Here is a 25,391-nt window from a genome sequence, read left to right on the forward strand (position 1 = left end):
GGAGGATGTAGACCTTTATGAAGATAGGGTGGAGTTCGTCATTAGGAGATCGAAAACGGATGTGGAAGGCAGGGGTTGCAGGGTGGTTCTATTCGAGGTCTTGGGTTGTTTGATGTGTCCGGTTCGGTGTATGCGGGAGTATGGGGCGGTAGGGCGAGGATCAGTGTCCCCTCTTCTGGTGCACGCAGATGGGTCTTTCCTTTCGCGCTTTCAGTTTTCAGCGGTTTTTAGGAGGTGCCTGGGTCAGTTGGGCAGAGAGGTGGAGGGGTACTCGAGTCATTCGTTCAGAATTGGGGCAGCGACGGAGGCAGCTAGGTGGGGTTTGGGGCAGGAGGTGATTAAGCGCATAGGGAGGTGGGAATCGGTCCGGTTTCGTTCATATATCCGTCCAGAAAGATTGTAGCATGGAGGGCGTTAACTTTGAAGGCGGAATGTGTTTTTGCTATTGTTTTTCGTTTCTGTCGTTGCAGGTTCTGAGCCGGCTTTAGTGTGGATCTTAGGCCATTCATACGTTTTTTGGGGAGCCATCCGGGCAGCGGTTCGGCCGGATGGTCAACAGTTGGGGTTTGGACGGTCTACAGCTGTGGTAAGATGGTTGGGTCGGCGGGGGATGATGTGGGGAGGCGTAATGGCAGAGGTGCACAGGTTTGTGAAATTGGATAGGGCCCCAGATGTATTGGTCCTGCACGTGGGGGGCAATGATTTGGGGGCGCGGCCGTTGAGAGAGTTGGTAAAGGACATCAAGTTCGATCTCCTTAGGTTGTGGTCGCTGTTTCCGAGCCTTGTGACGGTGTGGTCGGACATAGTTCCCCGGAAGGTGTGGAGGGGTGCGCGTTCGGTAGAGGGAGTGAACAAGGCGAGAGTGAAGGTTAACCGGGCCATAGGCCGGTTCATGGCAAGGAATGGGGCAGTGGCTGTGAGGCATGTGGACCTGGAGCGGGGTGTTGGGGGGTTTTGGCGAGCAGATGGGGTACATTTAAACGTGGTAGGGTTGGATATGTGGTGCTTGGCCTTGCAGGAGGGGATTGAAACGGCGCTGCGTATGTGGAGGGACGCCCGGGGCTTAAGGAGTCAAGCCCGTGCGTTTGTGGCGGTGGGAGGTCCTTGAAGTTGGTGAGATTCTAAAGGATGAGGATGGGAGGGCTCCACGGTTGGGGCTGGACTCCCATAGTTGGTGGTCGGTTGTGGATAATTTTGGGGGCTGGGCCGTCAGGGGTGTCTCCGAGCTGGCGTTTTAACGGCTGGTGGCAAGGCGGCTCAACCCGGTAATAAACTTTGGCTGTTTGGGGCTTCCAGGTCCTCCCCCGTTGGGATTCAGGAATATGTTACAGGTTGGAATTAAATGGTTATTTATTATATGTATGTATGTAATAAAATGGCTGCTGTGGCCAATTTAATCCAAGCCAAGTGTCAGTATTTTATTTGGGTGAGGGCCGGGCCCGGGGTAAGGGCTGGGCCGGGGTGGGGTGGGAAGTGGCTTGGCATGGTAGCGGGTGAAAAGGGAGCGAGCGGGGTGTAATCAATACCCCCGTCAAGAAATAGCCGGACTGGGGGCGTAGCCTGGGGGGAGGCTACCATGACGGGGGGTTTGGTTCAGCGAGCCCCTGGGGGATTGGGGTTGGCTAGTTTAAGCTGGGGGGTGGATCTAGAGGGGATAAGTAGACAGGTCTGGAGGAGAACGGTGGCCATTTTGGGGACAAACTGAACTCCCGCCCGCCCTTCTTTTCTGTCCTTTTAGGTGGATCCGAGGCCGGGTATGGAATTGGAAGGAGCAGTGGGGGACGGCGGGGGTGGGGGGGGGTACAATTGTCACGGCGGCTGTGGCGGTGGGAGGTCCTTGAAGTTGGTGAGATTCTAAAGGATGAGGATGGGAGGGCTCCACGGTTGGGGCTGGACTCCCATAGTTGGTGGTCGGTTGTGGATAATTTTGGGGGCTGGGCCGTCAGGGGTGCCTCCGAGCTGGCGTTTTAACGGCTGGTGGCAAGGCGGCTCAACCCGGTAATAAACTTTGGCTGTTTGGGGCTTCCAGGACCTCCCCCATTGGGATTCAGGAATATGTTACAGGTTGGAATTAAATGGTTATTTATTATATGTATGTATGTAATAAAATGGCTGCTGTGGCCAATTTAATCCAAGCCAAGTGTCAGTATTTTATTTGGGTGAGGGCCGGGCCCGGGGTAAGGGCTGGGCCGGGGTGGGGTGGGAAGTGGCTTGGCATGGTAGCGGGTGAAAAGGGAGCGAGCGGGGTGTAACCAATACCCCCGTCAAGTTCTGATATCATATAATTTCCTATTCTCTCCCTCACAGCAACAGCATCCTATCCCTACCCTAGTAAGAGCAGAGTGACGTGTGACGCTACGTGACTCCAGCTTATATAGAGGCTGGGTCATATGCTGCACTGGCCAATCACAGCCATGCCATTAGTAGGCATGGCTGTGATGGCTTCTAAGGGCACACAAGTTAAACGCTTGTTGATTGACTGCCCTACAGCCTTTCAAAAAGCGCGATTAAATCGCTGAACACCAAACTCGAACCCAAACTTTTACAGAAATGTTCGTGTTCGGGGTAAAAAAATCCTAAAGTTCGGTATGAACCCGAACGTTACAGTTTGGGTACGCTAAACGCTACACTCTACCAAACCTATAGTCCCTCATGATTGACTGAGGCTGATTGCAAGGCATTATGGGCAAGCCTGCCGAGCTGGCGTGCCTCCTGTGATTGTGTGATCCTCGTTCTTCAACTTCCCTTCTGATCAGTAACATGTACCATCTGTAACATAGTGAAGGACATTTTGAGTGATTTGTTCAGGACAAATCCACAAAATGTTTAATCGCTAGAATTTGCTTTGAATTTGATTTCTGTAGAATAGAATCGATTATATCTAATCATTAAAGGGCTTCTGTCACCCCCATTGTGCAATTTCCATTAGCCAACATTAGCTACCGTATTTGCTAATGTCAGCTGAGTGCAATCATACATGTCCTACCTTTGTCTGTGGCTTATTTCTTGTAAAAATCATACTTTTATTATATGCAAACTTCTTCACTACCAGCAAATTGGGCGTGTACTTGCTGGTAGCCGCTGCATCTGCCGCTTCTAGACACGCCCCATCTCCTCCTGATAGACAGGGCCAGTGAGCGCTCTTCTCCTCCTGCTGGCCCCGTCTGCTGCTGAACTTCCGCGCCTGCGCCGTTACATTCCTCGATCAGCACAGACGTACTGAGTGAAGGACGCACGCTTGCCAGATCCTTCCTCAGTGTGCCGGCGCCGATTACGTCACACTACACCCAGAAGAGAAGACTGCCGGTATCAGCGATAATCGGCAGTCTTCTCTTCCGGGTGTAGTGTGACGTAATCGACGCAGACGCACTGAGGAAGGAGCTGGCAAGCGCGCCTCCTTCACTCAGGACGCCTGCGCCAATCGAGGAACATTACGGCACAGGCGCTGGAATTCAGCAGCAGACGGGGAGGAGTAGAGCACTCGCTGGCCTGTCTATCAAGAGGAGATGGGTGTGTCTAGAAGCGGCAGATGCGGCGGTAGTGAAGAAATTGCTGGTAGCGAAGAAATTTGCATATGATTAAAGTATGATTTTTACAAGAAATAAGCCACAGACTCAGCTGACATTAGCAAATAGCTAATGTTGGCTAATAAAAATTGCACAATGGGGATGACAGAAGCCCTTTAAGGAACAAATATAAATAATACTATGACCCTAATCCTATTTTCACACTCACTGCCAGATTTCTGTCACAAATTAGCCTTAAAAAACCCCAAAATTCCCTAAAAATAAGTTACTTAGTAATCATATTATTGGAATGATTTACAGGTAAGGGTGGGGTCATACATTTGCCTTGTATTTAACTGTGCTTATTTAGACCACTACATTACAAGAAGCTACAGTCCTACAGAAGCTACTGCATTCACAGAGTCGTAATGGATACAGCTGGGAAAGTAAGAAATACTGTGACATTCTGGGGCATACTGTATTAGCAAATGACTCTAGGGGTTAATAACAGTGTGAAAGGAGATTTTAGAAAGATAACTCATGGAGAAGTTTACACAGATAAAATCAATACAAACTGGGCAAGAGAATATGACATGCCGAAGCAGATAAAATGTCTATGACCATTTTATTGTTAGTTCAATAAGCCTTTTTATTACAGTGGTTAGGCTCAGGATAATCAATCAATGTCTGATCAGTGGGTTCTGACACCCCACAGCTCCATGACCTAATGTGAGAATAGATTTAGATTTTCCTGCTTGGGTTTGCAATCCTTTTTGTCCCATTTTGGAATCTGTAGCTTTTTATTTCAGCTCTTCTCTGTCAGCCATTCCCAGGTAATATATAATATCCATTTCTACTCCCCGTGATGCCAGATATAGACCTTCCTTCCAGATCTTCTAATCTGACCTCAGGTGGACAACTGTTACTCTAGAGCCATTGCAACTGGAGCTGTTGTATCTCCAGTTCACTCCTGTTGTTGTTGTCTCCCTTCGGGTATTGTTTGTAGTGTTTGTGTTGTTTGTCCTTTCCCTGTTGTTGCCCTAGGTGTCAGTGGTGAAGTGCTCCCACCGTCCTACTCACTACCTAGGGCTTATTTCAAGGTAAGCCAGGGATGAGGCACGTGATTGGCGTACGGGTTAGCAGCCCATCTAGGAACTTCAGGGTAGCCAGGTGCCAGTGCCAGGTGAGCTAAGGGTCACCACTCCTCCCTCTCTTTAGTGAAAGGTTACTCCTCTTCCCTCCGCTTTGCTCCACACGTCTGTTACCTCCCATCTCAGACGTGACACTAGGACTGGCCCACAGGGGATCAGGCGAATCCCCCGGTGGGCCCCTGAGAAAGGTGGGTCCCTAGTCCCCTCCCCCCTGCTCAAGTCGCACATGTCACAGTAGACTGACAAATAGATAGGCTGGCTGAGATGCAATACAGTACATTGTGTATGTCCATATAAAAAAATAAAACCTGGGTAGTATGGGCAGGTAGTATATGCATGTAGCTTTACAGTGGGCCCCCAGAATGAATTTTAGAGGTGGGCCCTGGGTACCCCAGTCCGACACTGCATGGTGTGGTGGATGGAGAAAATTACTGCACCACTGCACCTATTCAGCAGCCATACAGTAGCCAACTCTATCTGCAGGGGTGTCTTGTATTGGACACCACCTATCAGATACTTGATGGATTATTTTCAGGATTAAAGGAATTGATAACCCCATTAGTGATTTCTATTTAACCCCTTAGGGTCCCTTGCCATACAAGTACGTCACAACTGGATGTGACTTAAGGACCAGGGACGTACATGTACAGCAGGCTCCTGGCATGTACGGATCAGCGGCAAGGACCCGGCAGTCACTGATAGCCGGGTCCCTGCTGCGTACGCCGGCATTGGTGAAGACACCAATGCCGGCGTATTAACCCCTTTGTATGCCGCAGTCAAAGGTGACCGTGGCATGCAGGGGGTTTGAGAAGGGTACGGGTGCCCTCCGCATGGGTCACATGCTGCAAAGCAGCCAATCAACAAGCGTCATACTACTTGCCCCAAGAGGCCGTCACAGCCATGCCTACTATTGGCATGGCTGTGATTGGCCAGTGCAGCATGTGACCCAGCCTCTATTTAAGCTGGAGTCACATAGCGCCGCCCGTCACTCTGCTCTGCTCAGCATAGGGAGAGGTTGCAGCTGCGATGTTAGGGCAAGATTAGGCAGTGATTAACTCCTCCAAAAGACTTCATTCAGAGATCGATCTGCAGCTGTGGATGATTGAACTGCTGCTATTGAATTGCTCACTGTTTTTAGGCTGCCCAGAGCGTTTTTCAGTCACTTTTTTCTGGGGTGATCGGTGGACATTTTGTGTCTTGTGGTGCGCCAGCACAAGCTGCCACCAAGTGCATTTAACCCTCAATGGTGTGGTTGTTTTTTGGCTAAATCCTACATCAGGGTCAAGCTGTCACACCAAGTGCATTTAACCAGCAATAGTGTACGTTATTTTTTGGCCATATACTACATCAGGGGCAAGCTGAGCCTGTCACCAAGTGCATTTAACCCTCAATGGTGTGGTTGTTTTTTGGCTAAATCCTACATCAGGGTCAAGCTGTCACACCAAGTGCATTTAACCATCAATAGTCTGGTTATTTTTTGGCCATATACTACATCAGGGGCAAGCTGTCACAAGTGCATTTAACCCTCAATGGTGTGGTTGTTTTTTTGGCTAAATCCTACATCAGGGTCAAGCTGTCACACCAAGTGCATTTAACCATCAATAGTCTGGTTATTTTTTGGCCAAATACTACATCAGGGGCAAGCTGTCACCAAGTGCATTTAACCCTCAATTGTGTGGTTGTTTTTTTGGCTAAATCCTACATCAGGGTCAAGCTGTCACACCAAGTGCATTTAACCATCAATAGTCTGGTTATTTTTTGGCCATATACTACATCAGGGGCAAGCTGTCACCAAGTGCATTTAACCCTCAATGGTGTGGTTGTTTTTTGGCTAAATCCTACATCAGGGTCAAGCTGTCACACCAAGTGCATTTAACCATCAATAGTCTGGTTATTTTTTGGCCATATACTACATCAGGGGCAAGCTGATAACTTCACACACACGCTACTGTGCATTTCCAAGTCTAATTCTGTCCGTAAACCTATACTTGTCACCCAGCGCCTAAATACTAGGCCTCAAATTTATATCCAGCTAAATCTGTCGTTACTGCTGTGGCTGGTCAAGTTATTTAGTGTCCGTCAAAGCACAGTTTTTGTTCTGGGTTGAAATACAATTCCCAATTTAGCAATTTCCTAATTTAGTGGTTTCTGCTGTATCAGAGCTATTTTAAATCTATCCCTAAAAGGGTATATAAGATTCGAGGGGCACATAGGCTCATTTTTTAATAACTTCACACACACGCTACTGTGCATTTCCAAGTCTAATTCTGTCAGTAAACCTATACCTGTCACCCAGCGCCTAAATACTAGGCCTCAAATTTATATTGAGCTAAATCTGTCGTTACTGCTGTGGATGGTCAAGTTATTTAGTGTCCGTCAAAGCACAGTTTTTGTTCTGGGTTGAAATACAATTCCCAATTTAGCAATTTCCTAATTTAGTGGTTTCTGCTGTATCAGAGCTATTTTAAATCTATCCCAAAAAGGGTATATAAGATTCAAGGTGCACATAGGTAGAGAAAAGAGGTTCTGCGTCGGCGCGAAATCACTTAGTGGAAGCAGTCTTATAGATGTATTCTTCTTTTATTCAGAAACAACGCGTTTCGGGGATCAAAGGTTCCCCTTCATCAGGTTTCACAAACATAGGGTCATTCTGAATAACTTCACACACACGCTACTGTGCATTTCCAAGTCTAATTCTGTCAGTAAACCTATACCTGTCACCCAGCGCCTAAATACTAGGTGTCAAATTTCTATTCAGCTAAATCTGTCGTTACTGCTGTGGATGGTCAAGTTATTTAGTGTCCGTCAAAGCACAGTTTTTGTTCTGGGTTGAAATACAATTCCCAATTTATCAATTTCTTAATTTAGTGGTTTCTGCTGTATCAGAGCTATTTTAAATCTATCCCTAAAAGGGTATATAAGATTCAAGGTGCACATAGGGTCATTCTGAATAACTTCACACACACGCTACTGTGCATTTCCAAGTCTAATTCTGTCAGTAAACCTATACCTGTCACCCAGTGCCTAAATACTAGGCCTCAAATTTATATTCAGCTAAATCTGTCGTTACTGCTGTAGCTGGTCAAGTTATTTAGTGTCCGTCAAAGCACAGTTTTTGTTCTGGGTTGAAATACAATTCCCAATTTAGCAATTTCCTAATTTAGTGGTTTCTGCTGTATCAGAGCTATTTTAAATCTATCCCTAAAAGGGTATATAAGATTCAAGGTGCACATAGGGTCATTCTGAATAACTTCACACACACGCTACTGTGCATTTCCATGTCGAATTCTGTCAGTAAACCTATACCTGTCACCCAGCGCCTAAATACTAGGCCTCAAATTTATATTCAACTAAATCTGTCGTTACTGCTGTGCCTGTATTAGTGTAATACAGTACCTAAATAGATAGCCAGATAGTGTTAGGTATCTGTAAAAAAAAGGCCTGAATTTGAATACAATACATTGGGCCAAATAATATTTTTCTTATTGTGGTGAACGGTAACAATGAGGAAAACATCTAGTTAGGGACGCGGATGCGGACATGGTCGTGGTGGTGTTAGTGGACCCTCTGGTGCTGGGAGAGGACGTGGCCATTCTGCCACAGCCACACGTCCTAGTGTACCAACTACCTCAGGTCCCAGTAGCTGCCATAATTTACAGCGATATTTGGTGGGGCCCAATGCCGTTCTAAGGATGGTAAGGCCTGAGCAGGTACAGGCATTAGTCAATTAGGTGGCCGACAGTGGATCCAGCACGTTCACATTATCTCCCACCCAGTCTTCTGCAGAAAGCGCACAGATGGCGCCTGAAAACCAAGCCCATCAGTCTGTCACATCACCCCCATGCATACCAGGAAAACTGTCTGAGCCTCAAGTTATGCAGCAGTCTCTTATGCTGTTTGAAGACTCCGCTGGCAGGGTTTCCCAAGGGCATCCACCCAGCCCTTCCCCAACGGTGGAAGACATAGAATGCACTGACGCACAACCACTTATGTTTCCTGATGATGAGGACATGGGAATACCACCTCAGCATGTCTCTGATGATGACGAAACACAGGTGCCAACTGCTGCATCTTTCTGCAGTGTGCAGACTGAACAGGAGGTCAGGGATCAAGACTGGGTGGAAGATGATGCAGGGGACGATGAGGTCCTAGACCCCACATGGAATGAAGGTCATGCCACTGACTTTCACAGTTCGGAGGAAGAGGCAGTGGTGAGACCGAGCCAACAGCGTAGCAAAAGAGGGAGCAGTGGGCAAAAGCAGAACACCCGCCGCCAAGAGACTCCGCCTGCTACTGACCGCCGCCATCTGGGACCGAGCACCCCAAAGGCAGCTTCAAGGAGTTCCCTGGCATGGCACTTCTTCAAACAATGTGCTGACGACAAGACCCGAGTGGTTTGCACGCTGTGCCATCAGAGCCTGAAGCGAGGCATTAACGTTCTGAACCTTAGCACAACCTGCATGACCAGGCACCTGCATGCAAAGCATGAACTGCAGTGGAGTAAACACCTTAAAACCAAGGAAGTCACTCAGGCTCCCCCTGCTACCTCTTCTGCTGCTGCCGCCTCGGCCTCTTCTGCTGCTGCCGCCTCGGCCTCTTCCTCCGCCTCTGGAGGAACGTTGGCACCTGCCGCCCAGCAAACAGGGGATGTACCACCAACACCACCACCTCCGTCACCAAGCATCTCAACCATGTCACACGGCAGCGTTTAGCTCTCCATCTCACAAACATTTGAGAGAAAGCGTAAATTCCCACCTAGCCACCCTCGATCCCTGGCCCTGAATGCCAGCATTTCTAAACTACTGACCTATGAAATGCTGTCATTTAGGCTGGTGGACACAGACAGCTTCAAACAGCTCATGTCGCTTTCTGTCCCACAGTATGTTGTTCCTAGCCGGCACTACTTCTCCAAGAGAGCCGTGCCTTCCCTGCACAACCAAGTATCCGATAAAATCAAGTGTGCACTGCGCATAGCCATCTGTGGCAAGGTCCACCTAACCACAGATACGTGGACCAGTAAGCACGGCCAGGGACGCTATATTTCCCTAACTGCACACTGGGTAAATGTAGTGGCAGCTGGGCCCCAGGCGGAGAGCTGTTTGGCGCACGTCCTTCTGCCGCCAAGGATCGCAGGGCAACATTCTTTTCCTCCTGTTGCCACCTCCTCCTACTCAGCTTCCTCCTCCTCTTCTTCCACCTGCTCATCCAGTCAGCCACACACCTTCACCACCAACTTCAGCACAGCCCGGGGTAAACGTCAGCAGGCCATTCTGAAACTCATATGTTTGGGGGACAGGCCCCACACCGCACAGGAGTTGTGGCGGGGTATAGAACAACAGACCGACGAGTGGTTGCTGCTGGTGAGCCTCAAGCCCGGCCTGGTGGTGTGCGATAATGGGCGAAATCTCGTTGCAGCTCTGGGACTAGCCGGTTTGACGCACATCCCTTGCTTGGCGCATGTGCTGAATTTAGTGGTGCAGAAGTTCATTCACAACTACCCCGACATGTCAGAGCTGCTGCATAAAGTGCGGGCCGTCTGTTCGCGCTTCCGGCATTCACATCCTGCCGCTGCTCGCCTGTCTGCGCTACAGCGTAACTTAGGCCTTCCCGCTCACCGCCTCATATGCGACGTGCCCACCAGGTGGAACTCCACCTTGCACATGCTGGACAGACTGTGCGAGCAGCAGCAGGCCATAGTGGAGTTTCAGCTGCAGCACGCACGGGTCAGTCGCACTACGGAACAGCACCACTTCACCACCAATGACTGGGCCTCCATGCGAGACCTGTGTGCCCTGTTGCGCTGTTTCGAGTACTCCACCAACATGGCCAGTGGCGATGACGCCGTTATCAGCGTTACAATACCACTTCTATGTCTCCTTGAGAAAACACTTAGGGCGATGATGGAAGAGGAGGTGGCCCAGGAGGAGGAGGAGGAGGAGGAGGAGGAAGAGGGGTCATTTTTAGCACTTTCAGGCCAGTCTCTTCGAAGTGACTCAGAGGGAGGTTTTTTGCAACAGCAGAGGCCAGGTACAAATGTGGCCAGCCAGGACCCACTACTGGAGGACGAGGAGGACAAGGATGAGGAGGAGGTGGAGGAGGATGAGGATGAAGCATGGTCACAGCGGGGTGGCACCCAACGCAGCTCGGGTCCATCACTGGTGCGTGGCTGGGGGGAAAGGCAGGACGATGATGATACGCCTCCCACAGAGGACAGCTTGTCCTTACCTCTGGGCAGCCTGGCACACATGAGCGATTACATGCTGCAGTGCCAGCGCAACGACAGCAGAGTTGCCCACATTTTAACGTGTGCGGACTACTGGGTTGCCACCCTGTTGGATCCACGGTACAAAGATAATGTGCCCACCTTACTTCCTGCACTGGAGCGTGATAGGAAGATGCGTGAGTACAAGCGCATGTTGGTAGACGCGCTACTGAGAGCATTCCCAAATGTCACAGGGGAACAAGTGGAAGCCCAAGGCCAAGGCAGAGGAGGAGCAAGAGGTCGCCAAGGCAGCTGTGTCATGGCCAGCTCCTCTGAGGGCAGGGTTAGCATGGCAGAGATGTGGAAAAGTTTTGTCAACACGCCACAGCTAACTGCACCACCACCTGATACGCAACGTGTTAGCAGGAGGCAACATTTCACTAACATGGTGGAACAGTACGTGTGCACACCCCTCCACATACTGACTGATGGTTCGGCCCCATTCAACTTCTAGGTCTCTAAATTATCCACGTGGCCAGAGCTAGCCTTTTATGCCTTGGAGGTGCTGGCCTGCCCGGCAGCCAGCGTTTTGTCTGAACGTGTATTCAGCACGGCAGGGGGCGTCATTACAGACAAACGCAGCCGCCTGTCTACAGCCAATGTGGACAAGCTGATGTTCATAAAAATGAACCAGGCATGGATCCCACAGGACCTGTCCATCCCTTGTGCAGATTAGACATTAACTACCTCCCCTTAACCATATATTATTGTACTCCAGGGCACTTCCTCATTCAATCCTATTTTTATTTTCATTTTACCATTATATTGCGAGGCTACCCAAAGTTGAATGAACCTCTCCTCTGTCTGGGTGCCGGGGCCTAAATATATGCCAATGAACTGTTCCAATGTTGGGTGACGTGAAGCCTGATTCTCTGCTATGACATGCAGACTGAATCTCTGCTGACATGAAGCCAGATTCTCTGTTACGGGACCTCTCTCCTCTGCCTGGGTGCCTGGGCCTAAATATATGACAATGGAATGTTCCAATGTTGGGTGACGTGAAGCCTGATTCTCTTCTATGACATGCAGACTGATTCTCTGCTGACATGAAGCCAGATTCTCTGTTACGGGACCTCTCTCCTCTGCCTGGGTGCCTGGGCCTAAATATATGACAATGGACTGTTGCAGTGGTGGCTGACGTGAAGCCTGATTCTCTTCTATGACATGCAGACTGATTCTCTGCTCACATGAAGCCAGATTCTCTGTTACGGGACCTCTCTCCTCTGCCTGGGTGCCTGGGCCTAAATATATGACAATGGACTGTTGCAGTGGTGGCTGACGTGAAGCCTGATTCTCTTCTATGACATGCAGACTGATTCTCTGCTGACATGAAGCCAAATTCTCTGTTACGGGACCTCTCTCCTCTTCCTGGGTGCCTGGGCCTAAATATATGACAAGGGACTGTTACAGTGGTGGCTGACGTGAAGCCAGATTCTCTGCTATGGGACCTCTCTCCAATTGATATTGGTTAATTTGTATTTATTTTATTTTTATTTTTATTCATTTCCCTATCCACATTTGTTTGCAGGGGATTTACCTACATGTTGCTGCCTTTTGCAGCCTTCTATCTCTTTCCTGGGCTGTTTTACAGCCTTTTTAGTGCCGAAAAGTTCGGGTCCCCATTGACTTCAATGGGGTTCGGGTTCGGGACGAAGTTCGGATCAGGTTCGGATCCCGAACCCGAACATTTCCGGGTAGTTCGGCCGAACTTCTCAACCCGAACATCCAGGTGTCCGCTCAACTCTACTTACAAGCTAACAGCCAATACATTACAATACAGGTTGTACTGTAATGCATTGCAGAGGGGATCAGACCTCAAAAGTTGGAGTCCCATAGTGGGACAAAAATTAAAATAAAAAGTAAATAAAGTTTCAAGTAAAACAAAAATAAAAAAATCCCAAAATAAAATACATAAAATTGTGAAAAAAACAGACATATTTAATATTGCCGCATCCGTAATGACTGGTGCTATAAAAATATCACATGATCCACCCCCTCACCTGAACACCATAGAAAAAATTTAATAAGATTGCTCTCAGAAAATGAAGACACTAAAACATTATGTAAAACTGAAACAAACAACCCAAAAAAGTTGTTATATTTGGTATTGTTGTGTCTTTAACAGCCTGCTCTATAAAAATAGCACATGATCTAAACTGTCAGATGGACATTGTAAAAAAACTAAAATAAAAAAGGTGCTAAAACAGCTATTTTTTGTTACCTTGCCTCACAAAAAGTGTAATATAGAGCAACCCAAAATCACATGTACCCTAAAATAGTACCAACAAAACTGCCACATGAGGTCACTTTTTGGGAGTTTCTACTCTAGGGGTGCATCAGGGGGTCTTCAAATGTGACATGGCAACTTACAATTATCCCAGTGAAATCTGCCTTCCAAAAACCATATGGCGTTCCTTTCCTTCTGCATCCTGTTGTGCGCCCATACAGTAGTTTACCACCACATATAGGGTGTTTCTGTAAACTGCAGAATCAGGGTAATAAATATTGAGTTTTGTTTGGCTGTTAACCCTTGTTTTGTTAGTGGAAAAAAATGGATAAAAATCTGCCAAAAAAGTGAAATTCTAAGATGTTATCTACATTTTCCTTTATTTCTTGTGGAACACCTAAAGGGTAAACAAAGTTTGTAAAATCAGTTTTGAATACTATGAGGGGTGTAGTTTCTAAAATGGGGCCATTTATGGGTAGTTTTTATTATGTGAGCCCCACAAAGTGACTTCAGACCTGATCCTTAAAAATTGGGTTTTGGAAATTGTCTTAAAAATGTTAAGATTTGCGTCTAAACTTCTAAGCCTTCTAACGTCCCAAAAAAAGAAAATGTAATGTACAAAATGATCCAAACATTAAGTAAACATATGGGAAATCGAAAGTAATAACTATGAAATAGAAACAGACGGCACTCCTCTAAAGTAATAACTGTCATGAAGTACAATATGTGACAAGAAAACAATCTCAGAATGGTTTGGATAAGTAAAAGTGTTTTAAGGTTATCACCACATAAAGTGACACATGTCAGATTTGCAAAAATATGGCCTGGTCCTTAAGGTGAAAAATGGCAGGTTTCTGAAGGGGTTAATATACAGTATGTTATTATTTTTATTATTATAATAATAATAATAATTATTATTATTATATTTTACGGAGGTAGTGTAGGAGGTAGGAAGATCACTAGCTTCCTATTTCAGTGAGTGCTGTATGAGTCTTCTTTTAAAAGCACTGTCTCATCAGATTGCAGGCCATCAGTTGAATCAGTGAATAGAGAATGTGGATAGGAGTTGTCTTTCTGAGATAACCCCTTTCTGAGATAACTCCCCGCGCTGCTTCTCCTCGTGCGCGGATAAAAACATCCGGTGTCGGAGGGGCCGCCAATGTCGGGGGGGCGGGGGGTAAGCCATTGGCTGTCCCCCTGCCTCCGACACCGGATGTTTTAATCTGAGCACGGGGGGAAGCAGCGATGGCCTTGCGGGGACCAGGACCGGTGTGGGGAGCCAGGTAAGTAGAATCAGTGTGAGGGGCCCAGTCATATGGGGGGGCATTTCCAGGCTTGTATAACCCCTTTAAGTTGTTACCTTGATGAGGGGTCACCACTCACCAAGCAATCAGTCACTGATCAACTATTTGTAAGCAGTTTAGTTATTAATAAAGTGGAATTTGTAACTACTTTTTTGTGTGGAGCAGTCTCCTCAGATATATTTGCCAAAACATGCAGTTGTGCAACCTGAACAAGCAATGCAAACCTCAGATTTCAGATTGTAGATTCTAACCAATGGCTTAATGCAAATAGAGAAAAGTTTTCATGTAATAAAAAATGGAGGAGACATAGGGGAAAAAATGCTGCCTGAATCCTCAAGCTCACAACAATATTTTTTTGCAGTCTTTGTGACATTCGTATTGCATCCATTGACTTTAATAGGTTCGCGGACTGCATTTTGCAGGCAAGAATAGAACATGTTCTATCTTGTATTGGAATGATCATATGGATGAGGTCCACGGACCCACTTAAGTCAATAAGTCTAAAAAAAAGAAATGATGCAACACGGATGTCATGTGCATGAGGCCTTAAAGGGGTTGTCTCACTTTAGCAAATAGCATTTATCATGTAGACAAAGTTAATATAAGGCACTTACTAATATATTGTGATTGTCCATATTGCCTCCTTTGCTGGATTGAATCATTTTTTCCATCATATTATACACTGCTTGTTTCCAGGGGTTATGACCACCCTACAATCCAGTGCCAACATGACCACCATTGCTGAAATGCAGGGTGGTTGTAACCCCTGGATATGAGCAGTGTATAATGTGATGGACAATTAATCAAGCCAGCAAAGGAGACAATATGGACAATCCAAGTACATTAGTAAGTGCCTTGTATTAACTTTGTCTACATTATATATGCCATTTGCTAAAGTGACTTTACTCCTTTAAAGAAAAAAATCCAGCAATAATAAATAGGGCTTTTAAACAAGTGACTTTTTAATAAAAATTTTTACAATATACTTTCATGAGGGTAAAATTTCAACCAGTTACTTATTTTGCACTCTGAGCACATTCTGCAAACATTTATCATTAACAATATGTGCTAGCAACACAATGGCTAAGATGCCCCAGATTGACTTAGGCCTCTTCGGGCCCTCTCCACTGTGACTTACATTCATCTCTCCCCATAGTCCCTGTCACAAATATTGGTTGCCAGAGAGATGCTCCCTAGAGTGCCAGCCAAAGAAAATAGCCCTAAGAATATTTATCATAGATGTCCACATGATTTATGCCCATCGAATATTAGAAATATTTTGAACTTAATCACACAGTGAACTAGGAATCCCCTTTAATGAAGAAACATTCATAATTTTCCACAGACGTCATTAAGAATCCATCTTGCAAATAAACATGGAGAGGACATTTATCCTAGACTGGTGTTTTACGCAGGTCTATAATGTCCCCTGTGGTGGCAGAGGAGGTGCCCAATTTAGATGAGGCGCAGGTCTCCTCATTAGTGATGGGCGAACCCAGACCGCCACTTTCAAGCGATTAAGCTGTGGGCACTTGGAAAAACTATGTACTTTCCACCGTCACAGGGATATATAACAGTTATTCAGTTATTATGGCAGGCTGAAGGGGGGTGGGTGTTATGGTTAAAAAGTGAGGCAAGGGGGAGAGTGAGGTGCCATTTTGGGTATTGAAAGGGACAATCCCCTGCCCACCCTTCCCTTTTATGTTTTCAGTGCGTAGGAGGTTGGATTGTAGGAAAGTTTTTGTGTTGTTTTCGTCGCGGCAGCTGTGGCGGTGGGAGGTCCTCGGAGTTGCCTGGTTGCTGAGGAGGGGAGGGCTCCACTGTTGTGGCTGGACTCCCTTGGTTGGTGGCAGATTTGAGAGGTCCATCAGTTGGTGTCTCCGAGCTAGTGATCAACGGCTGGAGGCAAGATGGAGTTCCCTGCATGGGAATTTAGGTTAATTAACTATATAGGCTCCGAGGACCTTCCTTTGTCGGTTGTGTTATTTATATTTTTGTATGTTTGAATAAAACGGTTGCTGTGGCCGAAAAAATCCACTATAGTGTCTGAGTTTTATTTAAGAGTGGGTAGTGGAAGGTAACAATTGGTGTGGTAAGATGGCGGATTAGTAACCATTACCAACGTCATGTAGCAATGGCCTAAATCTCCAGGTTGCTATGCTGGAGTCCCTACTGCATAATTGCAAATTAATTTTTCTTTGTTTTCTGAGTTTTAATACATTAATGCATCTTTGTGTAAAGTCACACTATGGCCTCAGGAATCAATTTATCAATGCAACAGTGACAGGGAAAGGGATAGTAAAATGTACTGTACAATGCGATGTAATCACATCCACTTTAAAGCTGGCCATACACATTATCCCTTTTGTTGGTCAAATTAGGTGAGGGTGGCAGGTTCAGCTGACACACTAAAGTATGTGGGAGCATTCAATGATGTCGGGGGAGACAAGGATCGGGCGTATCAAATTTTTTCACCCTATTCATTTAAAGCTACTGCCAGAAGTGTCTGGTAGCACCATTCTCTGCTCTACCCAAAGAATACACATACACATTCAGATGGGCTGAAAAAATATGGGGAAACTGGGAGTGAGTTGGGAGAGATTGAATGTGTATGGGCAACTTAAATCACTGTTACACAATAGACTTCTAATAAGCCACGTCTTGCTGTCTTCCAGTTCTATGTGGCCGAATAACTGTAATATTTTGCAGGTTATTAAATGCAAAGCTGCAGTGTTGTGGGGGCCACGTCAGCCATTCAAGATTGAAGAGATTGAAGTCGCACCACCAAAGGCCCATGAAGTCCGCATAAAGGTAAACTACTGTTCGTTCACTGTGTGTAACCTTTTGAGCCAGTTTATAAAGGAGTAACACCCTCACCCATTCACAGCAGTGGGTACAGTAGTCTCAGCCAAACTCACTTTTCTGAATTCTATCTAATTAGGAGGCTGGTGGAAAATACCTGGTACAGTTTCTCCTGTTCTGATGTTGTATCGCTTGGTTATTGCATCATAAAGGCTTAAAACCATCTGCATACAAAAATCTCTTTGTGTTTGGCAATCAAAAGGGGTACAGGTGAATCCCCCACTGGGCACCTGAGCAACATGGGCCCCGAGTCCCCCATTCCCTGCACAAGTGACACATAGCACAGTAGAATGGCTGCAATACATACAGATAGGAAACATACAGCATTAAACCAGCCTATGTCCATATAAAAAACTGGGCTGATTATAAAAAAAACCAAAAAAAAAACCACTTAATTATTATAGAGACATCAGGTCTCTGAGTTGATTTCTGGACACAGTGGCAAGCCAGTCAGTATTGTCATTTCCTAGGGACCCCATAATCAATCATCTTGTAACGTCTTGCTGCTGTCTGCCATTGTGTGAGTAGGTATTCTGTATTTGAGCAGTGTGCTACTGGTATTTTTTTTATTGGTGGGCCCAAACAAGGATGGGCACCCGACATAACCGGACAAGTGTCGGGGCCCATAGCTCTTGCGGGGGCCCACAGCACAGCTGCCAGTCCAGAAGCAATTAGCACTTCCATCAATGCAGATGGAAGCCCTCATTGCTGGAACACTGTGAGCTAGGTCCTGTCACTCACCGCTCAGCTCCCCTCCTTCAGACCAGCCACGCTCTGAAAGGTGAAGCAGGAAGACTTCTTCCGGATCGTGCTGCCTGCATGTGTGGGCGGAGCCTGAAGACCAGTAATCTGCATACACTCCGCCCACACCGTGCTGCAGAGCGGTCTGTGCCTGCAGGGCAGAGAGGACTGTGAGTTTCAGGAGCGGGACAAGGTAAGTAGTTACTGTGTTTTTTTGCAGAGGGGTCATAGAGGACTTTATTACTATGGAGAGGGCACAGAGGACTTTATTACTAAGGAAGGGGCAAATAGGACTTTATTACTATGGAGGGGGTACAGAGGACTTTATTACTATGGAGGGGGCACAGAGATATGTATTACTATGGAGGGGGCACAGAGGGATTTTCTACTCTGGAGGGGCACAGAGGGCATTACTAATGTGAAGGGGGCACAATGGGCATTTCTACTATCGAGGGGGCACAGAGCCAGAGGGCATTACTACAATGAAGGGGGTACAATGGGTATTTCTACTGTGAAGTGGGCACAATGCGGATTTCTACTATGAAGGGGGCACAATGGGGATTATTACTATGAAGGGGGCACAATGGGACTTATTACTGTGAAAGGGACACAGAGAGGGCATAACTACTATGAGAGGGCACATTGTGGGCATAACTACTGTGAGGGGGCATACATCTGTACAAAAATACTGTGAAGGTTGTACAATGAAGGCAATATTATTGTGAGGGGGTACAATTTTTTTTTAAAGTATTGTGGGGAAGGGGGTGCCAGAGAAAGGACTCACCCCGGGCGGCAAACACCCTAGGCTTGCCACTGAAGCAGGGAACTTTTGCGATACAAAACACTACTCCTAAAGTCAAAGATATTGCAGCCTTCTCATTGGCCCACAAGCAAGAAGAAGTGAGGGATCATGGGTTTTGATGAAAAAAAAATCGAGTATATTTGTGATTACGAGGATATAGCACTATATTCTAGATATTTGCGAATTCTCGAAGTGCCAATATTCGCGATAAAAATTCACGATTAGAATATTCGCGATCAACACTAATGATAACCACTTGCTAACACAATGTTATACATTGGCTCCTTTACTTCGTTTCTACTGACATCCTCACCATTATCATGGGGAACCCACTCCATTCAGCTGCCTCCAAACTCCTATCTCTAACTTACTCTTTTGGCCTCTCACAATTGGTCCTCCACAGCCACCCATAAAGATAGACACTCACTTGATGTTATCTTTACCGACATGTGCTCTTTATCGGATCTTTAAAATTATCCTTCACTCCTCTCTGACCTCAATCTACTGACAGTACAATCTCACCTTTCTGACCTATTATCGCTTTAACCGCCCCACCAGACCATCACACCCTATCACACAAACTCAACACAACATCACTCTCCCTAGCACACAAACCAGACAAGCTTGTAGACAAGCTTGTAGAGCTGCAGAACGATGCTGGTAGTGAACACACTCCAAGCCAGACTTTATCACATATAAACAAGCAGGTCCCAATTTTAGGTCTGTACTAGTGCCGATCGAGCATGATCGGCCGAACACCAGTTCGGCTTGAGCATCTCGATGCTCGGCACATGGCGGTATTTGGCCATATACCACATGTGCTTCAGTGCAATGCTCGAATATCCTCCCTGCACGTTTGTTGGCTGCTACGCAGGTAAGTGCTGCCCTTCACTACAATGCTGTAGCCATGTTGGTTACTGGCATAACAGTGATTTGCTGGCCTGAACGCGTCATATCTAGAATATAGTGCTATATCTTCGTAATCGCAAATATACTAGATTTTTTTTAATCAGTACCCAATAATCCCTCACTGCCTCTTGCTTGTGGGCCAATGAGAAGGCTGCAATATCTTTGACTTTAGGAGTAGTGGTAATCGCGAATACTATATTGCAAATATTTATCGCAAATTTTCCGAATGCTGATTTTCGCAATCAGGAAAATAATGACTGGAGATCACAAATTCTCAAATATATGATGAATATTTGCCCAAATATTCGCGAAATATCGACGCCAAGGATTGCGGGCCCTAATTCCATCAGGGTTTCCTCCACCACCTACGTTAGTGGCTCCAACCTCCACTTCTCCTGCTTCGCCTCCTCCTCCACTTCAACCTCAGAATTATCCTCTTGCAGCATCAGTCAGCCATCAGTTGGTAGCTTGAAGCAGTGTAGCACTGCAGTGGGGAAGGGACAACAGGCCGTGCTTAAGCTGATCTGCTTAGGTAACTGGTTGTTCACCCTTCTCGAACCCCGCTACAAAGAGAACTTCTCATCTCTCATTCCTGTGGTGGAGAGCACAAGCAAAATGGTGCAATACCAGAAGGTCCTTGTTGAAAAATTGCTCCAAAAATTTCCAGCTGACAACGCTGAAGGCATAGTACGTGGTTCCTTGAGCAACCTAGAGGGGGAGACAAGGGGAACACACAGCAGTTCCAACAGAGCCTGCCTCCAAAGCCTGGGACAGTTTCATAACACCCCGCCAGCACCCTCACCCTGATGTGCAGCCTAGTGTCACACGGAGGGAAAATTTTTGGAAGATGGTGAAGGAGTACGTAGCAGACTGTGTCAGTGTCCTGAATGATCCCTCTTTGCCTTTCAACTACTGGGTGTCCAAGCTGGCCACATGGCATGAACTTACACCTTTGAGGTGCTGGCCTGCCCTGCCACCAGCGTTTTGTCAGAGCGGGTATTTAGTGCTGCTGGGGGCATAATAACTGTTAAGTGCATCTGCCTGTCAATTGAAAATGCTGACAGGTTGACATAATGGCAATTTAAATGTGTTTTTTTTATAATGTACTGAATACACTGTATTCCCATGCACCCCTTGCACCATAAAAAAGGTATATGCTTCAATCTTCCTTTTCTCATCCTCCTCCTCCATCATATCAACATGCTTCTTAGTCTTCCCTTGCTCCTAATGTTGTAGAGGGTCAGCTCACCTACAGGCTCTCACATATAATGTTTTAGAGGGTTATCTCACCAGCAGGCCCTCACCTACAATCTTTTAGAGGGCCAGCTCACCTGCAGGCCTTCGCATATAATGTTTTTAGAGGGTCAGCTCACCAGCAGGCTCTTACGTACAATCTTTTAGAGGGTCAGCTCACCTGCAGGCCCTCGTATATAATGTTTTAGAGGGTCAGCTCACCAGCAGGCCATCAACCATAATGTTTCATGGGGTCATCTCACCAACAGGCCCTCACCTACCTTTTTTTAGAGGTCAGCTCACCAGCAGGCCCTCGCATCTAATGTTTTACAGGTCAGCTCACCAGCAGGCCCTCACCTACAATCTTTTAGAGGGTCAGCTCACCAGCAGGCCCTCACCTACAATCTTTTAAAGGGGCAGCTCACCTGCAGGTCTTTGGATGTTATGTTTTACAGGGTCAGCTCACCAGCAGGCCCTCACCTACAATCTTTTAGAGGGTCAGCTCACCTGCAGGCCTTCGCATATAATGCTTTACAGGGTCAGCTCACCAGCAGGCCCTCACCTACAGTCTTTTAGAGGGCCAGCTCACATGCAGGCCCTCACACATAATGTTATAGAGGGTCAACTCACCACCAGGCCCTCAACCATAATGTTTTGCAGGGTCGGCTCACCAGCAGACCCTCAACTACAATCTTTTAGAGGGTAAGCTCACCTGCAGGCCCTTGCATATAATGTTTTACAGGGTCAGCTCACCAGTAGGCTGTCAGCCATAATGTTTTACAGGTTCAGCCCATCAGCAGGCCTTCATCTACAATATTTTAGAGGGTTAGATCACCTGCAGGCCCTCGCATATAATGTTTTAGAGGATCAGCTCACCAGCAGACCCTCAACCATAATTTTTTATAGGGTCAGCTCAGCAGCAGGCCCTCACCTAAATTTTTTGTGGGTCAGCTCACCTGCAGGCCCTCGCATATAATGTTTTACACGGTCAGCTCACCAGCAGGCTCCCAACCATAATGTTTTACAGGGTCAGCTTATCAGCAGGCACTCACCTTAAATCTTTTAGAGGGTCAGCTCACTAGCAGGCCCTTGCATATAATGTTTTAGAGGGTCAGCTCACCTGCAGGACCTTCCATATAATGTTTTACAGGGTCAGCTCACCAGCAGGCCCTCACCTACAAACTTTTAGAGGGTCAGCTCACCTGCAGGCCCTCGCATATAATGTCTTACAGGTTCAGCTCACCAGCAGGGCCTCACCTACATTCTTTTAGAGGGTCAGCTCACCAGCAGGCCCTCGCATATAATGTTTTTGAGGGTCAGCTCACCAGCAGGCCCTCAACCATAATGTTTTACAGGGTCAGCTCATCAGCAGGCCCTCACCCATAATTTTTTCAATGCTCAGATCAGCAGCAGGCACTCGCCCCTAATGTTTTAGAGAGTCAGCTCTGCAGCAGACCCTCACCCCTAATGTTTTAGAGGGTCACCAGCAGCCCATCAATCAACATTTTTCAAGGGTGTATGATACCCTCCTTTATGTGTACTAAAGGGTGTATTGGAGTGCCCGTTCCGTGTAAGTTTTGGAAGCCCTTTCACTTAGTTCATAGGCTTTATGAGTGTAGGAGTCCCACTACCTGAGCAATTGTACCACAATGTGAATGAGGCCCTCCTTTATGTGATATGTGGGCTGTATCTGAGTGCCGCTTCCTTGTAATTTTTGGCAACACTTGCACTTTATATACAAGTATATATACACAGGAAATAATGTTTCCTAACAATTTTTCCTCTAAAATCGATTTTTCTTCGGTTTTGTGCGTATTATTATCAGTCTGTAAAAGTGGCGTACGACTCCGACAACATAGTTCCCAGCAATGACCTGTGAGTCCAAGAAGCATCCAGACATCCTCCCCATGCTGTTTCCGAACCATTTTGGTGATGTTTCCATTCATTTTTGACCTTTTCTGATGAACCAGACACCCTCCCCTCTTCAGAGCAGGGGGTGCCTGGTTTAATGCTCGGGTGCTTGGTAGAGCACCTGAGCATCCCGAAGTGTTCGGCACGAGCACCTGAACACCAGAGGTATTTGATGCTTGATCACTACTTGTCTGTAAACGCCTCTTCAAAACAGAAATACATCATTACTCTAATTTCTTCTTTGTCACAAAACTCCAAACAATAATTTAATACTTTTTACTCCTTACTCCATCCTCTTTGCTTCATACTTTAAAGGGGTTGTCCGGGTTCAGAGCTGAACACGTACATACCCTTATTTTCACCCAGGCAACCCCCCTGAGGCTAGCATCAGATAGGGATTATTCCGATGACAGAAACCCTTTAACCTATCACTAACCATTGGTATCTTTCCTTCTTCTTTTAAACATGTCACAATCACAACCATACTTAAGAAGTTTTCCCTTGACCCCTCTTTATCTGGCTGTAGTAGTATCTTGCTACTCCATTCACATCAGAATTGTCACAAGGGTGTCAAGAACCACGCCTGACTCCGTTATACCCGGGGTCAGGAAGTCGCAGTGGTTGGCTGCGGGCTCTATGTAAGATAGGGCTGTTTCCTTATGGTAGCTTTCTGGGTTTGCTTTGCAACCCTTTTTGGCTCACTCAGGGATCCGTAGCTCCTTCTCATCAGCTGTTCCTTGTCCAGCACTCCCAACCTCCTTATATTCCCCTCTCACACTTCTCTGGTTGCCAGATATAGAGCTTCCTGCCTGGACTTCTATACTGACCCACTGGAGCTGTGTTGCTGCGTTCTCTGGTTGTTGGTCCAGAACGTTTCCCTCCGGATCCCTGTTGGACCTTTGTGGTCTGCTGTGGTCGCCCACCTGGGTCTATGTGTTTGTCTGTATTGTCTGTCCCTGGTGTTTCCCTCTTAGTGTCAGTGGTGCGGACTAGCGATCCCACCGGCCCGTTCACTATCTAGGGCTCATTTTAGGGAAAGCCAGGGTTTAGGCACGTGATCGCCGCACGGGTGAGGAACCCGTCTAGGGACATCAGGGCAGTCAGGTGCCAGCCGCAAGGTGAGTCTCCCTTGGGCAGGGCTTTCCCTTTTCCCTCCCTGTGCGTGACACCGGTCATTACATTATATCTGGCCCTTATTTTGTGTAGGTAAAAAAAATACCTACTTAGAATCCAGTATGGATCCAATTGCTGCTCTGTCCAAACAATTTCATGGCCTGTCTTTGAAGGTGGCAGGATTGAAGGAGTCGGTCCTCCAGCAACAGCAGCAATTAGAACTGACCGCAAGCCCAGCGGTTGCTACTGGTAACCAGGTTGTTGCGGAACACAAGGTCCCTCTCCCTGACAGATTTTCTGGGGGAAAGGACAAGTTTTTGACATTCCGTGAGGCCTGTAAATTATATTTTAAACTGCGCCCTTACTCCTCTGGTAATGAAGAACAGCGGGTGGGGGTTGTTATTTCCTTGCTGCAGGGGGACCTGCAGTCCTGGGCGTTCTCTTTACCCACTGATTTCCAGGCTCTTCGGTCAGTGGATGAGTTTTTCGGGGCCTTGGGTCTCTTATATGACGACCCTGACCGAGTCGCACTGGCTGAATCAAGATTACGGAGACTCCTACAAGGAGAGCGGCCGGTAGAGGAGTATTGCTCTGACTTACGTAGGTGGGCTAGGGATACCCAATGGAACGACCTTTCTGCTCTGGGTTATCCGAAAGGGCTAAGGATGCGCTTGCATTATATGAGACCCCCTTTTTCCTTGATGCGGTTATGTCCCTTTCTATCCAAATAGATAGACGCCTTAGGGACAGGTTGAAAAAACCGGAGCAATTGGTAACCCCTCCCAAGCAGCAGTTAGTCTGTACGGACTTAGACGAGCCTATGCAGCTAGGAGGAACCACTCGTCAGGTTCGTCCTCCTGAGGTTCGCCGTAGGCGTGGGTTTTTTTTTTTTGTGGGGAGAGGGGTCATTTCATTAATGTCTGTCCTTCTTTCCTCAGAAACAAAAGACCGTCGGAAAACTACTAACCCCAGGCTGTGTGGAGGATGTCAGGGGGGTATATGTTTCCTCCATACGTACATCGCAATTTGTGTTGCCAGCGGTTATTGTTTTTGGTGTTAAGACGGAGACTTTTTCTTTCTTTCTAGACAGTGGAGCAGAGGTAAATTTGATAGATGCCCATTTTGCCCGCACTATGGGTTTGTCTCTCTGTACGCTACAGAGACCTATTCCCATATTCGCTATTGATTCTGCTCCTCTGTCTCAGAGAAATCTCACCCACATTGTTCATAATTTACACCTTCGGGTAGGGGACCACCATAACGAGATGCTTTCATGTTATGTTCTGGAGGGGCTTCCCACTCCGGTAGTGCTGGGCCTTCCCTGGTTGGTAGCGCACAATCCAGTGGTGGATTTGCAGGCCAGGGAGATA

General features: G+C 46.9%; 1 protein-coding gene across 1 annotated transcript in view; it reads left to right on the forward strand.

Annotated features, from left to right (window-relative positions):
- The first annotated feature begins 3,896 nt into the window (after positions 1-3,896).
- Positions 3,897-25,391, forward strand: part of LOC122924684 (alcohol dehydrogenase 1-like) — a 146,147-nt gene continuing 124,652 nt past the window's right edge. Inside the window, exons 1-2 of the mRNA XM_044276025.1 lie at positions 3,897-3,952; positions 17,160-17,261. Coding sequence (XP_044131960.1) covers positions 3,935-3,952; positions 17,160-17,261 — 120 coding nt within the window. The 5' untranslated portion in view covers positions 3,897-3,934. The remainder of the gene's footprint in view (positions 3,953-17,159; positions 17,262-25,391) is intronic.

The sequence above is a fragment of the Bufo gargarizans genome, chromosome 1 (assembly GCF_014858855.1).
Source record: "Bufo gargarizans isolate SCDJY-AF-19 chromosome 1, ASM1485885v1, whole genome shotgun sequence".
Taxonomy (NCBI): domain Eukaryota; kingdom Metazoa; phylum Chordata; class Amphibia; order Anura; family Bufonidae; genus Bufo; species Bufo gargarizans.